This window comes from Desmodus rotundus, chromosome 6, assembly GCF_022682495.2.
Source record: "Desmodus rotundus isolate HL8 chromosome 6, HLdesRot8A.1, whole genome shotgun sequence".
NCBI lineage: Eukaryota > Metazoa > Chordata > Mammalia > Chiroptera > Phyllostomidae > Desmodus > Desmodus rotundus.
Window position 1 is genome coordinate 33,621,869 of NC_071392.1, and position 14,674 is coordinate 33,636,542.

Here is a 14,674-nt window from a genome sequence, read left to right on the forward strand (position 1 = left end):
TCGAAACACTGGTAATCACGATACTCACAGAAATGATTGAGTTTGGTCACAAAATGAAGGAAGAAATGAATGCTATACAAAGTGAAGTAAAGGAAAATGTACAGGGAACCAACAATGAAGGGAAGGAAACCAGGACTCAAATAAATGATTTGGAACAAAAGGAAGTAATAAACATCCAACTGGAACAGAATGAAGAAACAGGAGTTCAAACAAATTAAAAGAGGCTTAGGAACCTCCAGGACAACTTTAAACATTCCAGCATCTGAATCATAGGGGTGCCAGAAGGAGAAGAGGAAGATCAAGACATTGAAAACTTATTTGAACAAACAATGAAGGAAAACTTCCCCAATCTGGCAAAGGAAATAGACTTCCAAAGTCCAAGAAGCCCAGAGAGTCCCAAAGAAGTTGGATCCAAGAAGAAACACGCCAAAACACATCATGATTGCATTACCCAAGATTAAAGATAAGGAGAGAATCTTAAAAGCAACAAGAGGAAGGGAGACAGTTACCTAGAAAGGAGTTCCCATAAGGCTATCTGCTGATCTCTCAAAAGAAACCTTGCAGGCAAGAAGGACTGGAAAGAAATACTTGAAGTCATGAAAGACAAGGACCTACACCCAAGATTACTCTATCTAGCAAAACTATCATTTAGAATGGAAAGGCTAAGATAAAGTGCTTCCCAGATAAGGTCAAGTTAAAGGAGTTTATCATAACCAAGCCCTTATTACATGAAATGTTAAAGGGACTTATCTAAGAGAGAGAAGATCAAAAACTATGAATAGCAAAATACCAAACTCACAACTATCAAAAACTGAACCTAAAACAAACAAACAAATAAAAAAACAAAAAAACCTAAGCAGACAACTAGAACAGGAACAGAATCACAGAAATGGAGATCACATTGAGGGTTATCAATGGAAAGGGGGATAGTGGGGGAAATGGTACAGGGAATAAGAAGCATAATTGATAGGTACAAAATAAACAGGGGGAGATTAAGAATAGTATAGGAGGCCTGGCTGGTGTGGTTCAGTGGATTGAGTGCGGGCTGCAAACCAAAGTGTCGCCAGTTCAATTCCCAGTCAGGGCACGTGCCTGGGTTGCAGGCCGGGCCCCCAGTGGAGGGCCTGTGAGAAGCAACCACACATTGATGTTTCTCTCCCTCTCTTTCTCTTTCCCTTCACCACTCTCTAAAAAAAATAAATAAATAAAGTCTTTTAAAACAAGAATAGTATAGGAAATGGAGAAGTTAAAGAACTTATACATACAATCCACACACCCATGAACTAAGGAGGGGAGAATGCTGGAGGTGGGGGGGAGCAGGGCAGAGGGGGAAAAAGGGGAGAACAAATTGGCACAATTATAATAGCATAATCAATAAAATATATTTAAAAAACGAACTGTGAAAAAACCTCAAGAGATAAATGCTGGAGTACATGAAGAAGAGGAAATGCTTGTGCACTGTTGTTGGGGTTGTAAATTGATGGGGCCACTATGAAAACCAGTATGAAAGTTTCTCAAAAATTAAAAATAGAACTACAATATGATAGCAATTCTAGTTCTGGGAATACATCTGAGGGAAACCAAAACACTATTTTGAAAAGACATCTGCACCCCCATTTTCATAGCAGCATTCCTTATAACAGCCAGGACATGGAAACAACCTAATATTTATTGATGGCTGAGTGGACAAAGAAAATGTGCTTTTTTATATTTATCTGCACATATAGATAGAGATATCTATACATACAATGGAAATTGTTCAGTGATAAAAAAGAAGAAATTCTGACATTTGCAACAACATGGACAAAACTTTATGGCATTTTGCTAAGTAAAATAAGTTGGACAGAGAAAGACAAATATTATATATCTCACTTTACATGGAATCAAAAAAGAAAATGAAAAACCACACTGTACTTGTTTATGTCAATATCACAATAAAACTAGAAAAGAATAAGAATAAAACTTCATAAAAAGGAAGATGTTTAAGTGAGCATATGATTATAGCATAATAATAGTATACATGGAATAATAATGATAGTGAAAATAATAATAGTAAAAAAAATAATAATTGGCAGAAGAAAGAAGAGTTCACTGAATTATAGCACATTGCTGTCAAGGTTTTTAATGTAGTTCTGACCTTGATAAAACTCAGAGCAATGCAATTTGGTAGTTTATGAAAAACATTAACATGTGTTTACTTTAATCCCCATTTCCAAGATCTAAACATATATCAGCAATGATGAGAGAAAAACTACATTTATGAAAATGTTCAATGAAGCATCATTTATTTTTAGCAAAAAGTTGAGGGAGAGTTTAAATAACAATAAAATGGGGAATGATTGTGTAAATTATGGTGTATTCATTCCATGTAATATTCTATATAATTTAAAATGCTATTTAAGAAATAATGTGGCATGAAAGAAAGTTACAACAGTAAGTAAGAACAAAGTAGGAGTGCCAAACCAGAAGCATAACCAAATAATGTTTTTATCATTCTTGTGGGTCTAGATGAGAAAATAGATTGTGATCCTTTCCTTTTAACCAGCTAGTTAACTGTGGTTGACTTTCCTGCTATGTATTTGCACATCTTGACCGAGGGAAAATGAAACCACTGGTAACTTTGGGATTAGCTGATTTCTCCATGACAATATTTATATGCCTTCTAAAATCTTCATTAAATTGGCGCCTGAGTGCACACTATCCCAGGCACAGTATCTGCATCAACATCAAAGTAGACAAAGTAACTGCCTAGTCCCACTTTCAATTTATGAGAGTTTTTCTCTGTGCGCCAGCCCTTTAGTAAATTGTAATGCAGAGACTACCCACATAACCTCAGCAGGCGAAACAAAATCCCCGCTCTTCAGGGCTCAGGGTGCATTTTCCTCTCCAGACTTGACACAACAATGGTGAAAAGTCAACTCCGACAGGATTGGCACGTGAGGGAAACTGATGAGGGCAGAACAACTAAGAAACACAAGGAGTAGAGGCATGCCCAGGAAGGCCAGTGTAAAGCTCCAAGGACACACCAGAAATCAGCTTGCAGCACGGAGACATTTCTGTTAAGTGGTGACAGAACCAACCCCATGCTGCCGCCAAGGTGGGACAGCTCAATCTGAAACACAGAAACCAAGGCTGGCGCTGCAAAGCAAAGTGTGATGTCCAACGAGAAACGCTGGCTAGGGACTCAAACACGGCGCTGCTGGCGTAACCCTGTGGCCAAAATCCTTATATTTCACCCAGACTTTATTGATAATAAATTTCTTTATCACTGGCAAATACAACAAATCAGAAATCACCAAGAGACCTTTCCTAGGTAGTTAGGGTTTTCAGACTGGATGCTTTTACTATTGTCTTTCTACTCATAGACAGGATAAAAAGGAATCTGGCTATTACTGAAGTTGATGAGAAAAAAAAATACTTGGGATAATGGACAAGGGAAAAAAACCTAGCATAAAGCTGCTAGCTGTAGGATGCAAGATAATGGCTGCATGTAAAAGGCACGTGAAACAGTCAGTTAATAAATACTGCAGCTAGTTAAAGTGAAAGGCAGCACGTCCTGGAGTGCCCATCCTCTTTATGAGATGAAAATCCCCTGGAGAGTTTGCCAAAAGCTAGAATTTTGCCTCATACAAAACTGCTTTCCTAAAACAGAGATCTTGAAAAGACAACTTCGCCTGCCATTCTCGGAAATCAGGTTTTTTTCCCCCTTTCTGGACATGCGTCAGTTGCTGATGACAGCAGTGGACCTCTAACCATCGCACAATCATCATATGTATGTAGATATTTACCAGTTCATATGTCATTATTATCTCCCCCGTGGATATCCATCACATTTTAAATTATTCAATGGCAACAGATTTTGAACTAGTGCAATCACAATATCCAGTCTCATAGTTACGATATGCTTCACATGGATTACAGTAGGTTACTGTACATTTTACAGACATGGTCGGCAGGCTATTCAAAAGAGATGGGTTTTCCTCAGCTCCCCGTCTTTCTCTGAAGGAATCAAACAGACAAGCAGCATTAATTAAGCAGACAGTAATTTCTATCTTATACCATTTTATGGAGTAGAATAAACACGGTTTGGAAAACAAAACAGAACTGGGTACAAATACAGGCTCTTCCATCGTGCAGACTGCCATTAACATTTTTGCACTTACTATTATTTATCCTAATGCATGGTTTATTTACTTTGTTTGTTTTCTCCTTCCTCCTCTAAAACGTAAACTCCCTAACAGCAGAGCTTTTTGACCACAAATATACTTACATGTATTACCTGAATGATAGAAGAATTCACTCTCCAGAGAATTTCCAGCTTGTCCCACCACTTGCAGAGAGCAGTGGGAGCATTATGTATGGAGGGGTAGAAATATGCCCCCAAAAGATATTGGTTATATGGCCTCTCACCAACAGGATCAAACACAATGCCTGAATTTATAGGGCATATATGATAAGTACTTTCATCAAAGTAAAATTTAAAATATGTACTAACACTTTATGGTCTATAAATTTTCCATCTTTAAGGAAATACATCCTGACCTATGATTAATTGAAAAATTAGTTAACCAACACCTCAAGTGCAACAAATGTTTTATCAATCAAGAAGTTCCCCCCCCACCACCACAACTACTCTTTGGTTGTAAATATCGGCTTTAACTTTCAAATTGTAATTTATTTAATACATTGCATCAATGTTGCATGCCGGTACCCAGTAAAATAATGTTGCCTCAAATCAACCAACAAGCCAAGAATCTTCTTCGACTTGTGCATTCTTTATCGACTCAACAAATTTTTATGGAGTGCCTACTATGTTTCCAGTGTGATTCTAAGAAATTTTAAAAAATAGTACTAAATAAGAGAGGAAAAATTCTGTTTCCATAAAATTCCTCCTCTCAAATATTTCTAGGAAGATAAGATTTAAATACATATAACACAAATATAAAAATAAATGTGTAATAAAATAGTAGATCATTAATTGTTGTAAGAAACAATTCAAGCTTAATGGCATCAACTGTAATGTAGATATTCTCTTAGATTGAGTGGTTAAGAAAGGTCTCTCTGAGGAGGAGACATTTATAAAAATACCTGAATGAAGGAGGCATGGAATCAGAAGAGCACCTGAGGGAGGAGCATTCCATTAGAGAAAACAGCAGATGCAAAGGCTCCACATGGGAAACACATGTTTTGCTTGACCAGAGTGCTTAAGAGACAATGGAACAGAGGTAGAAGTTGGATGAAATTGGTTCTTAAAGGCTATTGTAAGAACAATGGGTTGTATTCTAAAAACAATGCAGAACTAGTTAAGAGATTCATATTTTTAACAATAAATAAATACAATTATAATTAAGTCACATTAAAGAAAATTTGAATTTTTGTTGGATAATGTAAATTCATAGCTCTAAGTGGAGAATTTGGTAGTAGTCAAGGTGAGTGTATACAGATAAGGATAAATATCCAGATAAAAAATAATCTAAAATGACTAGACTCATCACTTACTTTTTCCTGTCATCATTTAATATTTTCCTGTGTTTTAGTCAATGTTGAAAATCCCCCAAAGAAGTATTTAAGAAATGAGTGATTTAAAGAAGGAAAAATCATATCACAGTTATTTTATATTTCTGCAATAATTTTTTCACTCTCTTAAGGTCTTGGAGATACAAAAGAAATCTATATGCCTACAAACTATAAATAACTGGTGACAAGTGACAAGTGTCTATTAAGATGTCTTGATAATGAATGAAGCAATCCCTTGAAGAGACACTGGGTTGGATCCCTCCTTTGAAGATGCCGTGTTGTAATCAGGCCAAATAATCAAAATGCCATGTCTTTGAGCTAATCTCTCTGATAAAATGGATATAAAACAATGTTTAATTTTTTCATTGTTCACCTAAAGATTCTTTAATTGGAGTGGCATTCTCAGGAGTGTGCCAGTCTGCTGAGTAGAGATTTCACTTATTTACTGCTAAGTAAATTCACGAAATTTTGCTGTTTCACCTCTGTGACACAGAGCATAAACAAATGTCATTTGAAAATGGACTCAATTCTACCAGATGTGATAAAAGAAGACAACGTCAAAAGCATGTGAAACTCACTTTGTGTCAGTGACAACATTTCTATGATGAGCATTAATAATACAGAAAGCAAACAAAGGTCGGACATAGAAGAAAGTTCACATGTCAGGGAGGCACAGGCATTAAGTGCAGACCATATATCACTATTTGCTTCCATGACTCAGTGTCATTGGTAGTGTCTCCTATCATGTTTGAGAGAAAGTGATATCCCTGATCAGAAGGAATCCAGGAACATAGCTAGTGGGAAGAACATGAGCTGAACGGTGTCTGGCTTAGTAGGCAATCAATAAATGGTGACTAATTAATTAAGAGAGGTTATGTCATGACTTTGCCAATAATCAGTGTATAAATGCATGTGCACATGTGTGCATGTTTGTGTTTATTGGTGTGTGTGTTGTGCCAAAGGTAAATTGATTACTTAGCAGGGCTCTAATAAAGAGTCCAACACAGAAATAAGGAATCTAGGGCAGAAGTCTTGGGATGCAGATGATTGGCATCTGAAACATTTGTCCATGGAAAGCTTGGACTTGACCCCTGGATTAGAGTGCATAGCAGAGTGCTTTTCATTAGATAACATGCAGTGATTGGGCATCTGATCAAAATGCAGAAGCAAGGAGTGTTTAGACTTGTTTAGGGCTTGTTGGAGAGTAAAGGGAAGAGTAAGGATGGATATGATTCAAGAACAAGAAAGTACCTAGCAGTCATTTCTAGGAACATATGAATTGAGATTTTGCATAGATTATGTCACACTAAGGTCCAGCAGAGGAGGGCTGTGTACTCCTGCCTGGGGAGGGCAAAAATAAAGAATATAAAGTGACAAGTGACAGGTAAGTGAAACCTCAGGTCACATTCCTACATTATTGGACATGTTTGATTAAAGAGATTTCCTAGTGAGTTGAGTCCTTCTGAGAATAATAAGTAATGAAAGTATCTTCACAGTTTTACATTAAAAATATTATACATGTGAAGACTGCCATCATGTCTAGATTATATTATTAGTCAGAGAAGACATTCTGAAACTTTATAGAGCTTTGCTGGGACATTACAAAGGATTAGATCGCAGGTTTAAGCAAACAGAAACAGAAAGACTTCACGTAAGATATGTGTAATATATTTCAACGAAGAATACATCTATAAAACCTTTAAAGTCATATTTAGGTTTGAGGAAATGACTTTATTTTATAACACTAAAATTTTAAGAAATAGTCTAAGAAATACCAGCCTTTAAGTATATAATATAATTATACTCAGTAATAAATACAATGTTAAATGTATTTTAAATTCAGCAGTGTAAAATACACAATATTTCCATACCATATTTCTTTTTATTATTTTCTTATATTTTGGTATCTTTTTTTGTTAGAAATACATGACCAACACTGTAATACCATTAATCTTTTTATTGAAAAAAAATATTATTGCATTGAGCTATAGTCTAAGTAATTTATTGAATAACCTAAAAAATCTGCTTTGCATATACAATAGTGCAATTTACTTAGTCACAGTATAATAAAAAACACATTTTATACTGAGGATACAAAATAAAATTATGGAATTGTGTATCATATTGTCAGACTATCACTCAGTTTAATTACAAAGTAAGTACTTCAAATAGAATTGAGTAAGGTGAGAATTAGTTTTAAATAGCTACATAACAAATTTACATTATTAACTATTTTATCTCTCACAAATAAAAGAACTGATAACTTATCATGTTGGAAAAGAAATTGCTACTTGAAGTTGACTGTTTCTGTATGTGAATAAGTTTGGGAAAACACTATTTTAAATAAAGATCATGGCCTACAACGGAAAACTAAAGGGCACATTCATTAAGAACACTCACTCACAGGCCTGGCTGTGTAGCTCACTTGGTTAGAGCATCATCCCCATATACCAAGGTTGCAGGTTTGGTCCCTGGCCAGAGCACATAAAAGAAGCAACCAATGCATGTATAAATAAGTGGAATGCCAATTTGATGTCTCTCTCTCTTTCTCTCTCTCTCACTTCCCTCTCCTCTTCTCTCCCTTCCTTTCTCTTTCTCTAAGTCAGTTTTTTAAAAAAGAATACACACTCACATACACACTCACATGTGCATACACACCTATGTTGTGTATTTCCATAGACCTGATTTATGTTTCTGCCCAGATGCTCTTGCTCCTCATATTTAAGGAAAGTGGTGGGGTGCAAAATGAGGCACCCCATTTAAGAACCTGTATTGGGAGCTCTCCCTCTGATACAAAACTGTATTAAAAAAAAAGAACAACTTTGGCTTATCTAATACAGGCTTATTCTAAACCTAACCCATTTGACCACTGCTTTCATTTTTAATACAGCTTAATCCAAAGCTATGCAACAGTCACCTTCAAATGTCTACCTAATAGAAGAAGCGGATAATACTTTTGCTGGAATGAAATGATAACCTGTGAAAATCCTCTAGACCCTGGTTTATTGGCAGGGAAACACATTTCAGTAGGAAACTCCCACGTAACTGTGAAGTAGATTCAATGTGAGACACTAAGGGGAGAAAAACTGCTTTCCTGACTTCTGGTCACTCATTTGCTTTTTAATAATTTTCTGTTTTTCAAAGAGAGTGCCTTTCTCTTCAGGAGTTGAGTCATTTAAAGAATCAAAATTAAACCTTTCCTTGGGCATCATTGGGCCAGAGATAAGCACTAGGTCAAGTTTGCCCCAAGTATGTTAGCTATATGCTGGTAATACATATCAGTCGGTTGCATACATCCTGACGTGGGCCATTCAGGTTCTTTTAATTGTGCTTTTGGGAAATTGCATCTGATATTTCTATATTTTTCTTCAGAATGTCTAACTATCTGAAAATTATGGGGAAATTTCCAAGAAAGATTAAGAAATGTGCTACTGGTTTGAGGTGACCGGTGATGTTGTTTCACTAGGAAGGAGGAGTGAGCCCTCCCTGCAGACGGGGGAAGGCATCTGGACACTTTTTCCTGGCTGTCTAGAGCGCTGGCACACCAGTGGAGCCCTAGGGGGCAGAGGATCTGCACATCTCTAACTATTGTTCCAAACAGTTGAACTTCATGATGTTTTAGGATCAGCTTGAAAGGGTCACAGTACAATGTAGAAGCTGTGTTGCTGCTGGTGTTTTTCATCGGTTTGACAGATAAACCTTTCATGATTTTGTCCATGTTTTATGGAGGTTTGACTGTAACAGATTACAACACAAACCTCATCACCAGTCTCTACAACCCTTCTGCCAATTTGAAATTAGTCCAGGTTTCAATACTTTTGGGTTATAGCTGTTTAACTATTTATAGAAGCACAAATCATCACACCCTTGCTAACTATTGTCCATAAGGGTAATTATGAGAATTATAAAATGCCTGTCTCTATAAAATTTCCCACATGTTTCACTGTTTTTTTGCCCCAATCACGCTGCCACAATGTCTCTGGGCAAGGTAACAAGCACTATGCAACTGAAAGAACAGTGAATTTTCCACCCTCTTCTTACTTGACTCAGTAACATACGACAGGGCTGATCACCCTCACTTCTCTGAATCATGTTCTTTACTTGCCTTTTAGAAAGTGCATTGTTCTGAATATTTTTCCTTTAGAAACTGAAAGTTTATCATGGTCTCATTCCTCCATTCCTTCTTTTACTTCCAGTCTTAAAGTTCGACTGATACAGGACTCAGTCTCTGAAACTCTTCTTTACCCTCCCTGGCCCTGTTGATGTTTTTCAGGCCAGTGGTATCAAATACTCCTGTACAGTGATGATTCCCAAATGTGTGTTTTCTCCACACCTCTACTCAAACTCCAGACTCCTACTCCCAACTACCCACCCAGGGTCTCACTTTCAATATTTAATAGGCACCTCAGAATTTCTAATCTGGTCCTCCTCTCCTCTCCTGCTCCTCCTATACTGTTCCTCATTTCAGTTCACAGTAAATCCATCCTTCTACCTGCTTGTGAATAAACTATTGTCATCTCGGATTCCTCTCTTCATTTTATACCTTATACCCAATATGAATCACACTCTTTCAGCCCCACCTGAAGAATAAATCTAGAGTTTCACCGCTTTTCAACAAGATTATCGCCCAGCAAGTCACTGAATGCTCTTGTCTGAAACATTTCATTCAAACTGGGCTCCTTCTCCCTACTTTTACTCCCCTAGAGATTCTTCACGATGTAATAGCTGAGTGATCCTGATAAAACTAAGACAAATCATGTTGATCCTCTGGCGAAATTATCCAATAGCTTCTCATCTCACAATGAAAGCCAGGCATTATAAGGGTTGACAAGATCCTAAGTGATTTTGCTCCAAAATTACTTCTCTTATCTCTGGTAATTCATCCTCTGAACCCTTGTTTCCAAGTTACAGCGCTCTCTGCTATTTCTAGAGCATGGAGCTCAACCACAATTTGTTGAAACCCAATCTTTTCTTTACCTGGAATGCTCACTTCCTCACTTGCTTTCACAGTGAAGCTTCCCCTGACCTGATTTATAATTGTACTTTACCCACTACTTCCACTCAATCCCCTTTATTTGCCTTTCCTACTTATTTCCTTCAACAGCATTTATCATCTGACATATGTTTCACTTGTCGGTTCTGTTTCTTTTTTCCTCATGACTCAACTAGATTTAAATTTCAGTGTGGCAGTATTTTTTGTTTGTTTTGATCACATGATATCTTCAGCAATTAGATTATTACCTAGCTCATGGCTCTTAATAATTAGTTGTTGAATGAATTAGAAATAAAATAAAGTAGATAAATAAGAAATAAAATACTTTTATTTTTGCACTATTTTGTTTTTAGTATACCTATTATAGTTACCAGTGATAGTCTCTTCCTTTTCATTAAATATTCTGCTTAAAATTCTATCTATAAATCAACAATATTTATATTCAATATTCCTCCCTTTATGAAAGTAGAGATTTTTTTCTTCACTCCTTCCATACTGCATGTTTGCTCAGGGACAGTTGGTGTCACGAAGCACACTTTTGTAGCATTCTTCTAAATGTGAAGATTCAAAATCATTTGAAGTGGCCAGAAAATAATTGTCTCTATATATTCCAAATTTCTTATGCATGCTGTATCTATGATTTCCTCTTTGAAGAATTTTCCTTAATAGGAAAAGTAAGATAAAATCAGGTGTAGGTAACACTGTATTTTTTTTCATTAGATTATTTAACCCTGGCAGGGAGCAATAATTAGAAGCAAAAGGTCAACTTATTTGATTTTCTCCAATAAATGGGATATTAAAAAAACATTAACCTAAACTCTGTTCGTTTGGACATATGTCTGTTGTGTTACTGTTTATGGATGTATGGCACTTCAACAATTACTTTGAATATTTTCCTTTTTCAATTTATATTGGATTTTTTAGAGGACTACATTTTCCCACCTCACTGGAATCTTATATAATTGTAGTTTTCCTCTTGTGATGCCATAACTTTGATAATTTCCCACCCTGGAGTACAAGTTATCTTTTATTTAAATGGTGAAGTCTTCTTTCCCATAGTTCAAGATAGCATATCTAGTGAACATTTTCATCACTGATGATACAAGACAGTCACTTGTATGCCATCAGTTCATATCAATCTGTCTTTGTTCCTCAAAATTAAGTGCCTCATCTATGTTCTCTGGTCTAACCTTCTGAGAGATTAAAATGTCACAAAGACAATTATAATAATTTATAGGATTTCCAGTGAGTTGCCCATAATTATTCTGTTTTGGATCTATGTCTACTTTGTAATTTGTTTAAGAAATAGTCATCCACATTACTTTTTTATGTGCTGGAACATTTGTCAACTATTTTTATAAGAAATATTTTATTTTGTTTCCTTTGTATTCACTCAATATTTATCGATGTTCATTTATAATCACTTTTGTGGAGGTCAATACAAGATTTAAGTCCTTGATATTTGATGCCTTTCCTCCATTTTTCTATTTTCTTCAGATAAGTTAGAATTTCTCCTGCCATATCCAAGTGAAAATTCCCATCCCACAAGTTTCTGGTCATATCTAGATAACTACATCTTTTTACGTTTAAATTTCAAATTCTCTCTCTCTCTCTCTCTCTCTCCACACACACAGACTTTTCTTTCACCAGCACCAGAGATGCTTTCTTTTACTATTTTCTAACTATTAAGAAATTAAATTAACCTTTCAATTTCATTTCCCTCATCTGTACAGAGGAATGATAACATTGACCTCAAAAAATAGTTGTGAAAGCCAAAGCAAACTTGAGAAAGAATGAAGTTAAAGGTATGATGCTACCTGACATCAAACTATACTACAAGGCCATAGTAATCAAAACAGCATGGTACTGGCATAAAAACAGACACTCAGATTAAGGGAACAGAAAGGAGAGCCTAGAAATAAACCTATGCCTATATGGTCAACTAATCCATGACAAAGAAGGAAAGAATATACAATGGAATAAAGACAGTCTCTTCAGTGAAACTAGACCACTTTCTTATACCACACACAAGAATAAACTCAAAGTGGATTAAGGAATTAATAAGAATCTAAACCATAAAACTCCTAGAATAAAAAAGTTGGTAGTGAACTCTTTGACATTGCTCTTAGCAATATTTTTTTCGATGTATCTCCTCAGGCAAAGGAAACAAAAGAAAAAAATGAACAAATGGGATGACATCAAACGAAAAAGTTTTTCACAGCAAAAGAACCAATGAAAAAATGAAAAGACAACCTACTGAATGGGAGAAATTTGTCAATGATACATCTGATCAGGGGTTAATCCAAAATATATAAGGAATTCATACAAATTGATACCAAAATAAAAAAATCTCATTTAAAAATGGGCAGAGGACCTACACAGACATTTCTCCAAAGAGGACATACAGATGGCCAATCCACATATGAAAAGATGTTCAACATCACTAATCATCAGGGAAATGCAAATCAAACCCTCAGTGAGGTATTACACCTGTCAGAATGGCCATCATTAATAAATCAACAGGCAACAAATGTTGTTGGGGACGTGGAGAAAAGAGAACATTCATGCACTGTTGGCAGGGTTGTGAATTGGTGCAGCCACTATGGAAAAACCTCAAAAAATAAAAAATAGAACTATCAACAAAATTTCACTTCAAGATAATGTTAAAGAAACCCAAAACACTAATTTAAAAGGATATATGCACTGCTATGTTTATTATAGCATTATTTACAATAGCCAACATAGAGGCAACTTAAGTGTCCACTGACAGATAAATGAATAAAGAAGAGGTGGTACATACATACAACGGAATATAACTTAACCATGAAAACTAAAGGAATCTTACCATTCGAGATGACATGGCTGGGCCTAGAGGGTATTATGCTAAGTGAAATAAGTCAAACAGAGAGAGACAAAAACCCTATGATTTCACTCAGATGGGCAATCTGAAAAGAAAAAATAAACAAACAAACAAAACAGGAACAAAGTCATAGATAGAAATTGATGGTTGCCAGATGTGAGGAAGCTGGGTGAAAAGGGGAAAGAGATTAAGAGGTACAAATTGCCAGTCATAAGAACAGTCACAGGCTGAAAAGCACAGCACAGGGAATGTAGTCAATAATATAGTAACTGTGTGTGGTGTCAGATGGACTGGATTAAGTGGGGTGAACACCTCATAGGGTACACAAATCCAATCGCTATGTTGCATACCTATGTTGAAACTAATATAATATTGTAGGTCAATGCTAATTAAAAATAAATTTTAAAAATAAACAAAACAAAATGTCTATTTAGAAAAACTACAATAGTGGAGAGTAAATGAAATAATGTGGGTGAAGTGCTTAGCCTGACTCCCTTGGCATATCGTAGAACCTCAGTAAGTACAGCTCTCCTCCCCGGGCAGCCAAGGTTGAATGAAGTGCCCTCTTGTCTTCAGCGTAGAAGAGTTTGCATCATGATACACAGTGAGGGATGACTGGTCACCTGCACTTCTGTTCAGTTTTCTCTGAAACCCATGTTTACGGGGAATGCACAGTCACACAAGTTTTTCTTTCATTTGAGGAATATAAAATAATAAAGCAAACTAGAGGACCATTCAGGAATATAAATGTAAAAAATACAAATTCTGTGGGCCAGAAAGCATTTGGAACAAATATTTAAAATCATTTGCAAAATTACATGAATGGTGTTTTATTCATTATCATTCACTGTATTTCATAAATATCTAGTGTAATTGAATAAAATACACCAAGTACTTTTTAACATTTTCCCAGTAAATATCACATAAAAATTCTGACATTTCCAAACCTTTATGTCTCCACTTATACATTGGCTGGACACAGTAAGATTTCTGAGAAGAATAAAGAAAACATACTATTTATTCCCTTTAATATTTGAAAGACTGACCAATGTATTCAAAATGTCATTCTGAGTATATTTTATTTTGTATTGTCAAATACTAATGATAGTTTTTATATGTTGCCTTATTCAAAAATTAAACATTCTTAATTTTATGTCAGTGATTCTTACAATTACAAAATTCTCTTTACATAGCTGTGTGTGAAATAAAGACTACCCAATTTTTCACAGAAACTCAATACTACAAGTATAATCTGCGTAAAGATCGCTTTTTATTGAAGGGTAGTTTTTTCCCTCAATCAGAAA

At 35.6% G+C, this 14,674-nt stretch overlaps 1 protein-coding gene across 1 annotated transcript in view; it reads right to left on the reverse strand.

The window, feature by feature from the left end:
- Window positions 1-3,887: 3,887 nt before the first annotated feature.
- Window positions 3,888-14,674, reverse strand: part of LOC112319833 (zinc finger protein 804B) — a 472,412-nt gene continuing 461,625 nt past the window's right edge. The window contains exon 5 of the mRNA XM_024577205.3: window positions 3,888-3,999. Within this exon, the coding sequence (XP_024432973.3) occupies window positions 3,962-3,999 (38 nt within the window). The 3' untranslated portion in view covers window positions 3,888-3,961. The remainder of the gene's footprint in view (window positions 4,000-14,674) is intronic.